Below are 14,641 nucleotides of genomic sequence, written 5' to 3'. Positions count from 1 at the left end.
CTCCAGTGTTGTTGTCGCTGCTGCTGTCCTTGCTGGACACAAGGGGATGCGTTCTGAGATCGTCTAAAGAATCCCTCCAGCACCTGCCTTCTTGCAATTATCCTCATGTTTTGCAGAAAATGTTGGTTTTGAGAGAATGTGAAACAATGTAAGACTCAAAATATCCTCTATGGTCCAAAGTGTCTGAGCTCTTGTAGGGAAAAAGTTCTTAGGTCAGTTTTGAAGGCAATGCTTCATTTTAAGTCCCTGGGCAAAGTGCCACGTGCCTGTACCCCAACTTAAGGAGCAATTTTCCAGATTTTTAAAACCCAAAAATGTGACAGGGCTACTTGCTGCCAGCAGAGAAGGCACTTGCACTGCCATATGCTGCAAGGATGTAGGTCATCAGGATGTGAACAGAGGTGCATTCCAGTCCCTGCAGTAGCTGAGTTGTTACACTGTGAAGTATCAGGTTCAGGTGTGTCAGGGGACAAAAATCTGTATCTGCTCCCTGCTTTTTGCAAGGTTTCCTTGTCTATCAGGTTAGGATTTAGATTCTTGTTGCAAATTGTTCCATTCTGAGATACATCACACTACAGAGTATCTGTCCTGCTGCTCCAGGCCTGTCTGTGGAAAATGTCTCTTCCCCTTAAGCTGAATTTTTTGACTGAAGTCCAGTGACACCCAAGGACGTAAGTTACTGTTGACACTTTATTAGCTTTATTGCACCTCTCTCAGCTCAAGCCTTTGCCCTGCAGATCCATCAGTGAATTGTTTACACTGGCAGAGTTGTGACTGGGGCAGCTACCCCGAACTCTTCTGAGGGGAATGTAAAGTGCTCTCAGACTTCTGAAATCATGTACAAGACCACAAAATGGGGACACCTTCTGCACACTCACTCTCCAGTGCAACTGCACTCAACCCCTGGAGCTTTCTGCAGGGGAAAGGCTTGTGTCGAGTTGTTAACCAAGGAAAGCGAGCAGGCTCTAAGCAGGGAGAGCACAGTGGGTGCTTAAACAGTGAACCATGCCAATAGGGCCAGACAGTTGATTTAAAATGTAGCAGAATTGTGGCTGTATGGATCTGAATTTCCCCTTAGGTCAAATGTTTACTGCTGTCCAAAACTGTCCACCTGAGCCCCATGGAGCCACTGTTGCAGCAGGGTGGCTGGAGTCCCTCGAGTGGGGTCTGTGAGAGCAAAGCCAAGACAAAATGAACCATTCAGACCCTCTTTATGGTGTGTGTCTGTGCTGTCTTAGAGCATTATCAGCAGGGATGTAGGTGTATGCGGTTTGCTTTGCAATGGAGTTAAGAACAGCACTTCACAGTTTCCATTCCATTAAATCTAGGATGCATCTGGCAATCCCAGCTTGCATGGGAATTTCACTTAGCAGTTCCTGCAGCCCTTCTGGTAACGCAGCTCACACGTTCCTTGTGCAAAGACACAGACCTGACCTTGTGTTTCAATGTGCAGACAGCCAGGCACCTTCCCCCCCGAGCTCTGTTCAGCCCAAGATCCAAACAAAAGTGTCACCCTTGAGACAGTAGTAACACTTCAAGCACATGGAACTCTTCAGCCTTCAAGGCAATTTCCCAATCTGGTTGTTACAAGGAGCAAATAGTCCCAAGGACACCTGAAGAAGCATCACATAAAAATATTGTGTAACAGGAGCTATGAACTTTCAGTAAGGACAAGGACAGGTTTCCAGTAATGACTTCTGTGTTGGGAGTGCTGGTGGGGATTTCCCAGCTGTGGGTATCCTTTCCAATTTCCTCTTTTGAGGAGTTTGAATTGCTTATAAATACCCTATCTGAGTCTGAGAGCATACGAGACAATCTCCATCTCCTTTGGCTTTGCCTTTCTGCAGTGGTAACATTCTAAATTTGTGAGCTGTGTGCAGTGTTTCGAGGTATTTGGGAGCAGGACCGATGCTTTAGCATGTGGGACTTCTTTGTACTCATGGCAGGAGCAGGAGGGAGTGCTAAAATGCAGGTTTCTCATGTGCATCTGCTTCTGTTGTGGAGCTTGTGGTTGCACAGAGGGCACCACTTCCTTGCAGGGGGAGAAGGGAGCCCTGGGCGGGCCCTCAGCACTGGGGCAGCAGCCGGGGCGCAGCTGGGGGTGTGGTGGGCGCTCAAATGTGCTCCAGAACTGCTCATCTCTCTCACTCTCTCTCAGCTCCCTGTCAGGTTTGGCCAGGAACCATGAGGCTCTGGGTCTGCATCGCGTTGCTCTCCATTGTTCTGTGTGCAAGTGCTGACAGACCAGCACTGGTCCGAGCTGGACAATTTGTCCGGGATGCTGTGGGAGGTAAGCTGCTGTTACCAGGGACCCTTCCCTCAGGAACCCCCCCCCCAAGCACAGGTTACCAGCAGTCAGTGGTGCTGCCCTCAGAGCTGGGAGATCCGCAGCTCCATGTCAGAGACCCCGCTGGTTTCTGCTGCTGGATGAGGGCCTTGATCAGCCCCCACAGCTGCTTCCTGTGGGCACAGCCCTGTGCAAAGGCTGCTGTGGAGTAGTGCCTCACTCTGTTACTGCTCCTTGGGCCTTTCAGCTCCTGCTGAAATCGTACCGAGCTATTTCTGGTGCGACTCTTTCAAGTCAACATCGTCTCTGTTTCTCTGCTTTCTTCAGGGGCGCGGGATATGTACAGAGCATACCGGGACATGCGCGAGGCAAATTACAAAGGTGCCGACAAGTATTTCCATGCCCGTGGGAATTATGACGCTGCCCGGAGAGGACCTGGTGGTGCTTGGGCAGCGAAGGTGATCAGGTAACAGAGTGTGCTTGTCTTGTTAACAGTGAATTATTAGGGATCCAGGCATTCCAGCTGGGGTGAGGTCCTTTTCGACTTGCATGCAGCTTTGCACTAAGAAGGACAGCAGAGGGGCGGGGAAGTAGTTCCCGTGTGGACAGCCGGTCTCCATAGGAATGGTGCCACACGAGCGTCAGCCTTTCTTGTCCTCCCGAACAGGCAGATTCCTTTCTCCGCATTTTTGATATTCTCCTTCACTGCTGGTTCATTTCCCGACATAACAATTAGGGGTTCCACCGCGGGCTTTCAGACAAAGGCCGAGTGTGTGCTTGCATCTCACCTCGAGAAGCCCTGCGGAAAAGCTATTTCGCATGAGTGAGGGAACCAACACAAGGCTGAGTTAGATGCAGTCTGTTCAGGTGGCCTTTTCTCCTTCCCACAGCGACGCCCGGGAGTACTGGCAGAGCAGCGTGAGCGGCCGAGGCCACGAGGACACCCGGGCGGACCAGGAGGCGAACGCGTGGGGCCGCAGCGGCGGGGACCCGAACCGCTACCGGCCCGCGGGGCTGCCCCGCAAGTACTAGCGCGGTACTCTGCTCCTGTCACACCGCTCTTTGTACAGCCCAATAAAGAAATCCTCCTGAGAACTGTTCCCTTCGCTGCGAGCATCCATCCTCCCGGGGCTGCGGGGCGGGGGCGGCGGGGCGGTGTCGGGACATCACGGGGACTGCCAAAGGATCCGCCTTGGGACCCTCGGGTGCTCCGAGAGCGCGGGGGCCGCTCTCCGCGGAGGGGCTGCCGTGGGCGGGCGGGTCCCGGCACGATCCCGGTGTGATCCCGGCGTAATCCCAGCGCGGCCCCGCGCTGCCCCGGGCGAGGGGGGCGGCAGTGGCCGCCGGTGGGCAGGGGGCGCTGTGGGGCCGCTGGCGCCGCTCTGTCCGCGCCGCCGCCTCGCTGCCCCCGCACGGCTGTGGGGCCGCCATGGACCGCAACCCATCGCCGCCGTGCAGCGATGCGGAGGAGGAGGAGGGGGACGCGGTGGGGAACACGGTGTACAGCAAGCACTGGCTGTTCAGCGTCCTCACCCGCCTCATCGAGGTGCGCGGCCGCCGAGAGGGAGCGGGCGGCGGGTCCGGTGTCGGTCAGCGCCGGGTGGGTGCGACGCGATCGCTCCCAGGGCCGGGGGGGGACACAGCGTGAACCAGCGGGGACAAACCCGGGGACACAATGGGGACACACCTCGGAACCCAGCGGCTCCCGAGTGGTGCCGGAGGTTCAGCCGGATCGTTTTCCCCCCCGCCCCGCTGTGTCCCAGGTCATCGCCCCCGCGGAGCCGGATCCCGCCGGCAGCCCCGAGGGAGCCCGGACGGAGCTGGACGAGGAGATGGAGAATGACATTTGCAAGGTGTGGGACATGTCGATGGACGAGGTAGGAGCCTCGTGCGGCACTCGGACCTCGGGGCCCGTGTGCCCCGAGTGTTCCGCTGGCAGTGGGAGAAGGCAGGGAATCAGGCGGGCTCGTAGTGGCGGTGCTGCTCGCGGCCGGCTGTGGCGGGCAGCGTGAGGCGGGACGGCTGGGGGGGGGCGGCACCGAGCGGGCGCACCGCGGAGCCTGCGCTGGAGGAGCAGCGGGGACGGGACAGGAGCTGCCGCTGGAATCAACTCGGGCGCACAGCCCGTGTCTTCCGCGCTTGGATTGTGGGGATAATATTGAGGCCGTCTCTAAACAGGCATATTTTCTTCTAGAAATTGTAATACGTCCTGATGGTAAGCGTAGCTTTCTCTCATAGATAAACAGCCTTTCACAGTTTAGCTGCAGACTTGCAGTGGCAATGTAACTCAGCTTCTTGGTATTTCTCTCAGCATTCTCAAATGCTGGAACAAATTATCAAGATATACATATATATTAGTTTAAGTATTATTATTTTATTCCTTACCTTGTTGCTCAGATTTTTTAAAAAAGCATGGGACATGGGTCCTTCATTCCCAAATAGAGAACTAATCTTGTGGCTTAGTGTGGTAAAATAAAGAGGAGATTTCCTCTTTTGTGTGTTCTGATGGCACCTTCACTTGCTTCTTTTTTATGTATCATGGTGATGTCATGCCTTTTTTAAGGTATTTATTGAATTCTGGCTGAGTGTCTGTTTCTGTTGAGATAGGGAGCAATTTGCATTTTCTTGCAAATATGACTTTTTGGTTCATTGTACAGCAAATCACCGGCATACTGAATCACCAGAGGGGCTTGCTGGCCTTTTCTCATTGAAAAACAAGGATTATTGGTATTAACTGGTGGCAAATAACAAATTTTGTGCAGTAAGTTTGTCAACTCAGAACACTTTTGATTTTGCATTTGGAAATTGTAGACATCCACTTGCTTCTCCATTCAATTTCTCCACAGGATGTTGCCTTATTTCTTCAAGAGTTCAACGCCCCTGATATATTCATGGGAGTTTTTGCCAAGTCCAAATGCCCTCGCCTAACTGTAAGTATGGGCTCTCAAAAAGCTGTTCTGTGTTAAGAGCAATAATAGATAGCCCTGTACATTCATTTACACTTATCTCCCTTCTCCCAGTGCATGTGTAATGTGTAAGGGGAACCAGGAGAAAACACAAAATCAGATTTTAAAATGCTTTTTCACTGTGTTTTTAACATGGTCTAATCAGTAAGAATTTTGGTGATGCTGAAACTGGTACATATCCTCATCTAGATAAACTGATGAAGGACTGAGTTTATCAAACATAGTTATAAGACCTGTTATAAAACCCAGCAATCTAGCCTTTTTTTTCCTTTTGACTTGTTTTCTGATTACTGAACAGAAATGGTCATGAATTTCTTCAGTCAGACCTACAGAAGTGTGGTGGTTTGACCCTGGATGGAGGCCAGGTGCCCACCAAAGCTGCTCTGTCACTCCTCTCCTTGACTGGACAGGGGAGAGAAAATACAACAAAAGACTCATGGGTCAAAATAAGGGCAGGCAGAGATCACTCACCAGTGACTGTGATTTGTCACAGGCAAAACAGACTCCACTTGGGGAAATTAATTTATTACCAATCAAATCAGAACAAGATAATGAGAAGGAAGCACAAAAAGATTACAAAAAAGAATCTGTGGAATTATTAGACACCAATACTTAAGAATTTTTTTTTAAATTTTCTGCTTGTTTTGATGTCATTGATTTGCAGCTTGTGCTATGCAGAGCACTGTAGGATTCAAGAGAGGATTTTCAAAGGTATTCAGTGTTGATGTAAATCCTCTTCCTCAGAAGTTACCAGATGCTTTACTCCAGGAGATGAGTAGAGACACAAAGAGCTTTGAAAGTTTAGTGCTTTGCCTTTGGAAAGTACAACCAGAATTTGGAAAGTACAACCAGAATCTAGAAGTGACTGCAAATTGGCTGTCGCAGCTACTTTCGTGAAACAGTGTTTGCTGGAGTGCCTGCTGTAATTTAGCAGAGGTAATAGCATGTTAATAATTAAGAAGACAACCTTAGTGGAGAGAGTTGATTTTTTTTCCTTTAAATTGCTGCAAACTAATGACTCACTTTGTTTTAGCACCAGTCACCTGCAGGTGTTTCAGGTCCCCATTACACAAGTGTGCATCCTTTTTAACTATTAACTCGGCCTGAATATCATAATGGGATGCACTGCTTTGGGGTTCTTCTAAATTTGATTTTATTTTAGATCTCTTTAATCAGAAAATGGGCTTTGCTTGTATTAAGATCTCTTTCTTTTGTGAGCAAGTGAATTTCAGTGAGGGTCATATCACGCTTAGGTAGTGATATTTTTGGTTTAGGACTCCTTTTTGCTTTAATAACAGGGCTGCCAGATTAGCTTCATAAGCGTATACAAAGAATATGCAAGTAGGGCTGATTTCAAGATACATTTGCTTTTATGGAACACCTTAACACTTAAATATCTGAATAGTACCTGAGTATATTTTAGGCTAGTCTGATAGAACACAAAAATCTGTATAGAATCTGTGGAAAATTTTGTATCTTTGTCATGAAATCAGTGGGCCATAAAAGCTTGGAAATCAAACTGGAAAACATCTTTGAACCTCTTTTATTTTTGTCTTACAGCTCTGGAAGTGAAATTGTGGACTGTGTTGCAGTTGTCTCATTATACTGTGTTTTGACTTTCCAGGAAATCTGTGTGGGAATATTAGGGAATATGGCCTGTTTCCAGGACATCTGCATGTCCATTAGCAAAGATGAGAATCTTGGGTAAGTGTCTGTGCTTTGTATATGCACAGGTACTGCTTGTCTGGACTCACAATCAGGGAATATTTGTTAGAGAGGGATCCAAGCTTGCCTGCCAAGCCTCATCTTCATTCATAACTTTTGGCTGACCATATTTGTGTGGGAAGTGCTCAGGAAAGGAAGAAAGGACATAGACCACTATTTTTGGGGGGTTTTAAATCACCAGTCAGGTTAGTTTAAGTTTGGCAGTCTTGAGACACTGGAAGTGCATGCACACTACGGAAAAGCTGCCTTTAATCTCAGAACATGGCTGCAGCTGTGAAATGAACCTTTTTATACCTTTTTTAAAAATAAAGATGGATTTTATTAACATTTTTTCCCTGCATTTTCTCGTTAAAGTCAAGTGTTACTGCAACGTTTGTGTGATTCAGACTCCCCAACTCTTCTGGAAACAAGCAGGTAGGACATCTCAGAAATTAATGCATCAGTAGTGTAGTTCTGCTATGCTCTGAGGCCTGGGGAGAAAACTGACAAGTGGGCTCACTATTTTATTATCCTCTCATCTTTTCCTTTTATTGTTTCTGCATTGTTCTGGAATCACTTTGCTGTGAGTTAGATTCCTGTTTCTGTCACATCATTCTCATTATTTTGGATGTGCACTTGCATAACTAGAAGGAGTGAAGTGGTTTCTAATCTGTTCAATGGGGGATTCTTGCCTAGGTTGTTGTTAACGTGCCTCTCCCAGCCTGAAGTGGCCAATGTCTGGGTGGAGAGGATCCGAGAGAATCCTTCTGTGTACGACTGTGTTTGCTTTATCATGTCCAGCTCTACAAATGGTAAGCTGCCAAAACGAGCTGGGATTTAGTGGGTGTTTGAAGAAGAAAAATAAGAACTGAAGTTTGCAATTTCAAAGACAAGTATTTTCAGTTGGGATAATTTCTTTAAAATAAAGGAAGCCTCATGAGTTTAAAGGACAGCAAAACAAATTTGCCCTGCCTTTGCAGGTTTATAAATATATATAAAACTAACCAGAAACTCATAGAGAAAGAAGAAAGCTCTGGAGGGAGAATTCAGATATGTTTAATTGAAGAAATTGTTACTTGCCACAATAAAATAAAGGACATAGTCCTCATTCAGGGATATACATATGTCATTTCTGAACAAGGTCTTGAAACAAGACCTCATTTAATTTATTTTTTTCACATCAGAGATGGATTTTCTGTTTTTAAAACTACCATATCTGTGGAATGGGAACTGGAGGAACGATTCAGTTACCCTGGCAGCTGAATACTGTGCAGGCTTCGGGTATGCAGACGTGCTACACAAATCTCTCTTAGCACTAATTTAGCAAAAGCCACACCAACCACCTAAAAATGGAAATATTTGGAATAGCATTTATGTTTAACATCCAACTCAGTTGTAACAGCAGTTGTCATTTGTCAAGGAATCTTAATAATACAGCTTTTTCAATTTTTTAATAAAATTTTTTAATGACAATTCTCAGAAATCCTGCTCCATCCTATTGAAATAACAATCTAAGTAAAATGCAGGTTGGCAGGTGAAAGATTAGCATAAAACTGCATATCTAGGAACAAATCTTGAAAAGTTTTACTTCAGAAGCAGAAGTTACGACTTTTCAGGAAATTAAATCTCTTTGGAGAATAAAGTTACTGCTTCACATGTGGCATGACAAGGTAGAAGGTGTCAGTGGGCTTTCCAGCAATCCCTATTTATTATTTTTATTTATGTGGTCTATGCCACATAAAAGAATTAAACATAGCAACCTGTAGTAGGTTATGAAGAAAATGAATATATTTCAGTCCTGAAGTTACTTTGAATACTTGTATATACTAGCATTTTGTGCGCTAATTTTTTGTTCTTCCTTGTTAGTCTTCTTGAAACAAAAATAACATGCTGTCTTGCGCAGTTGAATTGCTGGTGAAAGTGGGTGAAGTGGTGGACAAGCTCTTTGATCTGGATGAAGAGCTGATGTTAAACTGGATCAAAAACGGCACTTGTCACTCCGTGGGACCATCTGCAGATGATTCCCCTGAAGAACTTCCAGACTTTAAGATTGTGCCTTGTATACTTGAAGCAGCCAAGCAAGTCCGGTACGGGAGATTTCTTTTTGGTTTTATGGCTGGGAAGACTCCTTATAACCTTGTAAGGCCTGTATCCAAACATCTTGCTTTTAGTGGGAACAGCGCAGTTTGACAGATCACTGGGATATGTTTTCCTGGACTTACAGTGTGAAATGAGTCAATTTGTCTGTTAGGAAAGAGAATGGCAATGATTGCTGATGGGCTTCTCTGTGACCAAAACACAGGCTATAAGCTCAGTAACCAGCACTTCAATTTGTCTTTTTGCTGTTTGGTCTGTGTAGATCAGATAACCCAGAAGGACTGGATGTTTATATGCATATCCTGCAGCTCCTGACCACGGTGGATGAGGGTATCCAGGCTATTGGTAAGATGCTGGAATTGCTACGTGTGAGGGGACCAAGAGAGGCTGTAACTTCTGGATCATCATGTATTTATTGGGGAGAAAAGGAATTCACATACCTGGATTAAATTTGTTGGGTTGGTGGGTTCTCTTTCTTTCTTTCCCAAGTGCAGGCGCCTGACGGAGGAAAAGAGACTTGGAGTTTGCTTTATGACCTTGTTTGCCAGGAGCTTTGCCAGCCAGATGATCCACCAATCATTGTGCAGGAGCAGAAGACTCTGCTGGCCTCTATCTTGTCCGTGCTGTCTGCTATGTTTGCCTCACAGACAGAGCAGGAATACACCAGGATGAGAAAAAGCAAGTCATACTTTTTGTTTATTGGGTTTTTTTTCTTTTTTTTTTAAGTTAATATTCACAATTGACTTTATGTGGGTGTGGAAGGTGGTTCAATTCAGTGGCATTGCATACAGTAAGACTCTTTCCTGGTTACTCAAAATCACAGCTAGCCCAAAGTTCAGTTACTGGATGAGCTGTAAAATCTGAGGAGTTACAGTACCAGAATCTACAGATTCTGCTCAGTCTTCTCTGTTGGATAAATTAGTGAAAATTGCAGAATTTATTTTTGCTAAAATATAGTAATACATTCTTTTTATGTAGTAATTTTTTTTAGTAGGGGGAGATTCTGCACTTACTTAAATCCATCTATCATTTCTTAACTTTTCAATCCATGGACAAGTCTTTAGAATTAAAAGCCTGTCTTGAGAATGTGGGCCAGGGTCACCTGCAGCAGAAAGACATTGTGCAGTTTGGTTTGTCAGACAGGATTATCTGGATGCAAATTTAACATACTGCCCTCACTGGGTACTACTAAAGACCGTTTCCTTCTCATATTCCTTACCACTGGCATATACTTTTTATAGATACAGGTCAGCTTGCATGAGAAATGGTTTTGGTTTTCTACTACATTTCCACTTGCCTCTTTAAAACTGTCTTTGAGTACAAAAGGCAACACTGTCAGAATTTACATTCCTATAACTTTTGTGTAAAGTATGGTGGTGTGTTTCAAAATTCTAATGCCTTGAAAGGATGGGCAAGAATTTTCAGTGTTAAAGTTCGCTTTTCTTGTTACTTTGTATTAAGATATGCCACTGATTGGGAGCTTGATTCGTATTTTACAATACATGGAGGGCTGTGGGAAGAGAGCTGTTGATAACTCCAAGGAGTCCGAGCAAGAAGAGAGTGGAAGGACTGATGTAAATGAGGAAGATTTCCATTTAAAAATTTTGAAGGATATTTGCTGTGAATTACTTTCCAATATGCTTCAGGAACTAACCAAGGTAAGAGTAAACAAAATTCTAGTAGGGATTTCTTCTGGGTAGGTAAGAAAAAAGTCTCTGCTATTAATGTTGGCATTTTCCTGTGCCAGTGCAGTTGGTTATTGGGAATTCATTAGAGAATCAACGAGAAGGTTAGTAGCAACGTGTGTGGGAGATGAGAGGGACACAGGTTTTCTGAGGTGTGTGCCAAGATTCTGTATGATAAATTCTGTTGATGTATGTTGCCCTTTCTTTTAAATGAAAGTCAGTTTATTTAAAAAAAGGAAATACTGTCAATATATAAAGTCACCTTCTCAACTGGACCTTTTTAATTATGGAAGCATTCAGGTTAAGAGACTTGTGACGTGAGCTTTCACAGCTTTTTGTATCAGCTGTGTCTGGCTTTCTCTGAGAACTGTAAGTTCTGGTTGTTTTACCCATTTATAAGAACAAAGCACATTCTGTAGATGCTGTGCACAGTTTTGAGTTTGTTCTTTCAACAACTGTTCCTGACATGCTGGTTGTATTTCTCATTTTCCAGGAGAATACCTTAGAAGGACTGCACCAGGGACACCTGAATGAACAGACATGTTCCTGTGCTTTTCAGAACCTCTTACCTCTGTATTTTGCATCGGTGAGTATGTGACACAGTCTGTGACACAGCTGAAAAAGTGCTCCTTGGGTGGCAGGACCTTTCCAAATCCAATGTACAAGCAGGACAGAATTGCTCAGGCACAGGTAAAACACCATTCCAGTGCCAGACAGTCTTACCCCCTCTGTCTGTTCTGCCTCACTTCAGCCAGAGCTTTGCTGAGATCATCAGCTGATGCAGGGCCAAACTGTGCTGAAATGAATGGATGTCTGAAAGTTTATCCTAGCTGAAAATTTGTCCTGTGTATTTTTATAGAAGAATTATTCTAAGTATTTTTCATAGGGAGCTTTTCTATGGGTGAGAAAAGTTTCTGTGTTTCCTTTAAACAAGGAAGTAAAGGTTTAGGAAGAAAGTGGTAACATTTCAAAATTTTGACCAAGTGGAATTGTGGGGTTTAGGAGGAAGGTAGCTACTGTGGGGCATTTTCCATTATTCATTGCAGTGGCTGCTGCTGGCTGCTCTTATTTGGAAGGCACAGAAGTAGAAAGAGCCCCTGCGCCAGTGTAAGAATTCAGGGTTTCATGCAAGTTAATTTTGGCTTTTTTTTCTTCTCGTGTGGGTTTTTTATTTCCAGGTGGAGAGTTTCCTTGAAGTCCTGCGTGAGGCTGATCAGACACTTGCTGACAATCTAGAAAAACGTTTCCCAAGCCTGAAGGTTCACACCTAAGAATGTACATGAAGCATTTTCCTTCCTTGGAATGAAGATTTTGGACTGTTTCATTACAGCGTTTCAGAGATCAGGTTTTCAGTAAATGCAGGAGAATGAGGCAACCTCTTTACCAGCAGGTGGCTTTTAAGAAATGTTCCAGGTAGCCCTGATTAACCTAAGGTTAGTCTGGTCTGCATGGGGAAGGAAATTACTGTAAATCACTTCTGCATCTTCCATCCTGTTTGCTCCGGTAATGAGAGACTGTTGATTTCTAATGGCTCTCCTGCAGAGTCGTTTTCTTTGAATAACTCTCAATTCTGTGCTTTTCAACTGAAGTTGAAACAGCAAAATGAATGAAATGCACTGAGTAGTTTTTTAACATGGTGCTGGTTTCTTTCAAGTCGCTGTCGGCAAAAGGAGGATTGCTCAATAGAAAATCTCCTTCAAGCACCTGATAAAAGGAGTTAAATTACAGAGTTGTTTGGGGATTTTTTAAGATCGTATCAATACCTTGGGCAGGTACTGTAACAGAAATGTTTCATCCTGCTCCTTTCCAATCTTCACACTTCTACTGAAGCCTCATCTTCACTGCAGCTCTGAGCTGTGCTGTCTCAGTCCTGTGCAGTTCAAAGGATTTGAGAATATTGTTACCAATGGTCTGTGCTGCAGCTTCCAGCCATTGCAGGTAACTACCCACAGTTAAGAGTTGTAGGGCAGGTTTGGATTCAATCCCTGGTGTACTTGCAGACCTTTCGGGTTTTTTGCAGCAGTCTGTGCTTCAGCTTAGGAGTGTAAATTGATACATGTCAGTTCTTTCCTTCTTCATTTGTTACATGAATTCTTTCTGAATGGCATGAGAAAGGCCATGCTTTCCATGGGGGAGCTTAAGGTGTTAGGTCACCTGCAGGAAATTCAGTGTACAATCTCCTAAAACTCCCACTTTAATTACATGATGTTTTAAGTGCATTGCATTCTTAGATCCTGTATCTGCATGCAGTGCAGCTGACACGTTCTGAGTCTGAAGAGACAGTACAGCAGCACCTCAACCTCGCTGTTTCTGTAAATGAGAGTGGAAAACAATTGGTCATTATTCGGTTTGAGATGTAAAAGCAAATGGGAACCAGAGCACAGAGAATAACTCAATGTCACATACACACATTCCCTGGCTCTCCAGGTTTTACAGACTTTAGCATTGTGCTGGGTCATGTTGTGTTTGCCCAGAGTTACCTGGACATGTGGTAAAATACAATATGTGCATATGTATATATAACCTTTCCATCCCAACTTCCAGTTTTCAAAACCGGTGCAATTTTGTCATCCCCCTGCCAGCAGCATCTTAGTTGTCAGCAGGGAATTTGGAATTACAAATATCTGACTTGTGTCGCCAAAAAGAATTGCTGTGGTTTATATCCATTTTTGTATGCTATGTTTGTTGGTGAAAACTGATGACTGTGAGTCAGATGACAGCATTTTTCATACGACTTTGACAGTTTTGGGATATTTTCTTAAACCTACAGATTTGTAATAAAGCTTCTTTTTTTAAAAAAAACCCCAAACCTGTATGCTTTCCTTCATTCTAGTGTCAATTAAATTTGTTTTCTGAGCCACTGGAAAATCGAACCTCTTCATAATGTCTGCGTGCTGTAAAATATGTTTTCCTTCACTGAATATTTACTTTAACTCTTGCTTTTTTTCTACAGTCGTTTTTACGGTCTGGAAGTTAATGTGGGTCTCATCTCATAAACATTTTTTGACCTTAGTTTGTCCCCAGCTGTATCATAAGTGTCTTCCACCACAGTGAAGCATTATTTCTGGTGTGTGTCTGCTGAAATTTGTTGTAGTTGAAATTCTGCAGTAGCCATATTAGGTAATACAGAAAAAAAGCTGAGACAAGATCTGTTTTATTTTGTTCCTTCTTCTTTTCAATACACCAGTATCCAGTGTTGATGAACTGTTATTGATACCTGATGCCTGTCATGTGACAGAAAAAATGACCAATGTCATGTGGGAACCCAGGTGGGTCCCGGCCACCTGCTCACCTGCAACAGAAGGAGCTGCAGGAATGGTCAGTCAGCCTAGCTTCAGCAGAATGATAATTCAGGTATGCTGGGAATTGTTATCCTTGATAAACACGGTGATTTGGAGACTGGGATTCCCCCTTTGCCCCAGCAGGCAGCTGCCCTTGTGCAGTGGAGGCGGTGCTGCCTTTGGGAGCAAGAGGCTGGTGCCAGGGTGAGTGCAAGGTAACTGTGCCGTGTTTGTGGGGTTCAGAGAGGGAAGAAAGGATTTGTGGGAGCAGGGGGATGATGTGTTTGGAACCGGTGCACGTGTGTTTCATCATCCTGCCAGCAGGGACCTCCCTCGGCCTGTGCTTCCCGAGCAGCATGTGTTTGGGGTTTGGGGGAGGGGCAGGGAGGGTTTGGGAAGTGTCTGGGTTTTGAGTTTGGTATTTTTTTTAATTCCCTCTCCTAGACCTGTTTTGATACCCACTGGCAAGCCAGAGCTCTCTAGGCCAGTTGATTCGGAGTGATTGTCTGTCTACAAGCAGGTGAACAGCTTTCTTCCAGGGCAAAGATCTGATTAACTCATTTGGGGAAAAAATGAGAAGTACTTGTCACTGCTCTGTGCAGAGCTCTGAACAAAAGTGGG

At 44.9% G+C, this 14,641-nt stretch overlaps 2 protein-coding genes across 6 annotated transcripts; both read left to right on the top strand.

Moving 5' to 3' along the window:
- Positions 1 to 1,752: 1,752 nt before the first annotated feature.
- LOC138110753 (serum amyloid A protein-like) lies at positions 1,753 to 3,382 on the top strand. 3 transcript variants are annotated; one of them, XM_069015933.1, is made up of 4 exons: positions 1,753 to 1,849; positions 2,159 to 2,290; positions 2,615 to 2,753; positions 3,178 to 3,382. In XM_069015933.1, the coding sequence occupies exons 2-4, from the start codon at positions 2,185 to 2,187 to the stop codon at positions 3,317 to 3,319; spliced, it is 387 nt and encodes a 128-aa protein (XP_068872034.1). In that variant the 5' UTR covers positions 1,753 to 1,849; positions 2,159 to 2,184; the 3' UTR covers positions 3,320 to 3,382. The 3 variants fall into 3 exon arrangements, with proteins under 3 accessions (XP_068872034.1, XP_068872033.1, XP_068872035.1); XM_069015932.1 differs by having other exon boundaries at positions 1,787 to 1,889; XM_069015934.1 differs by having other exon boundaries at positions 1,807 to 1,865.
- Positions 3,383 to 3,685: 303 nt separating this feature from the next.
- SAAL1 (serum amyloid A like 1) lies at positions 3,686 to 13,885 on the top strand. 3 transcript variants are annotated; one of them, XM_069016895.1, is made up of 12 exons: positions 3,686 to 3,833; positions 4,051 to 4,140; positions 5,134 to 5,217; positions 6,878 to 6,957; positions 7,333 to 7,392; positions 7,654 to 7,769; positions 8,861 to 9,044; positions 9,317 to 9,399; positions 9,544 to 9,732; positions 10,516 to 10,712; positions 11,233 to 11,325; positions 11,918 to 13,885. In XM_069016895.1, the coding sequence occupies exons 1-12, from the start codon at positions 3,717 to 3,719 to the stop codon at positions 12,008 to 12,010; spliced, it is 1,386 nt and encodes a 461-aa protein (XP_068872996.1). In that variant the 5' UTR covers positions 3,686 to 3,716; the 3' UTR covers positions 12,011 to 13,885. The 3 variants fall into 3 exon arrangements, with proteins under 3 accessions (XP_068872996.1, XP_068872994.1, XP_068872997.1); XM_069016893.1 differs by having other exon boundaries at positions 4,051 to 4,164; XM_069016896.1 differs by lacking the exons at positions 3,686 to 3,833; positions 4,051 to 4,140 and adding an exon at positions 4,199 to 4,502.
- The last annotated feature ends 756 nt before the right edge of the window (positions 13,886 to 14,641 follow it).

This window comes from Aphelocoma coerulescens, chromosome 5, assembly GCF_041296385.1.
Source record: "Aphelocoma coerulescens isolate FSJ_1873_10779 chromosome 5, UR_Acoe_1.0, whole genome shotgun sequence".
NCBI classification, from domain to species: Eukaryota; Metazoa; Chordata; class Aves; order Passeriformes; family Corvidae; genus Aphelocoma; species Aphelocoma coerulescens.
Note: the sequence above shows the minus strand (reverse complement) of the source record. Positions and strands in the feature narration are given on the sequence as shown.

What these genes read in the sequence shown, in the direction of transcription:
- LOC138110753 (XM_069015933.1), top strand. Translation starts at nt 2,185, where the DNA reads ATGAGGCTCTGGGTCTGCATCGCGTTGCTCTCCATTGTTCTGTGTGCA. An exon ending in TGTCCGGGATGCTGTGGGAG is followed by an intron (nt 2,291 to 2,614) that starts GTAAGCTGCTGT and finishes TGCTTTCTTCAG; the next exon opens with GGGCGCGGGATATGTACAGA. An exon ending in TGGGCAGCGAAGGTGATCAG is followed by an intron (nt 2,754 to 3,177) that starts GTAACAGAGTGT and finishes TCCTTCCCACAG; the next exon opens with CGACGCCCGGGAGTACTGGC.
- SAAL1 (XM_069016893.1), top strand. Translation starts at nt 3,717, where the DNA reads ATGGACCGCAACCCATCGCCGCCGTGCAGCGATGCGGAGGAGGAGGAG. An exon ending in CATGTCCAGCTCTACAAATG is followed by an intron (nt 7,770 to 8,860) that starts GTAAGCTGCCAA and finishes TGTCTTGCGCAG; the next exon opens with TTGAATTGCTGGTGAAAGTG. An exon ending in GAAGCAGCCAAGCAAGTCCG is followed by an intron (nt 9,045 to 9,316) that starts GTACGGGAGATT and finishes TGGTCTGTGTAG; the next exon opens with ATCAGATAACCCAGAAGGAC.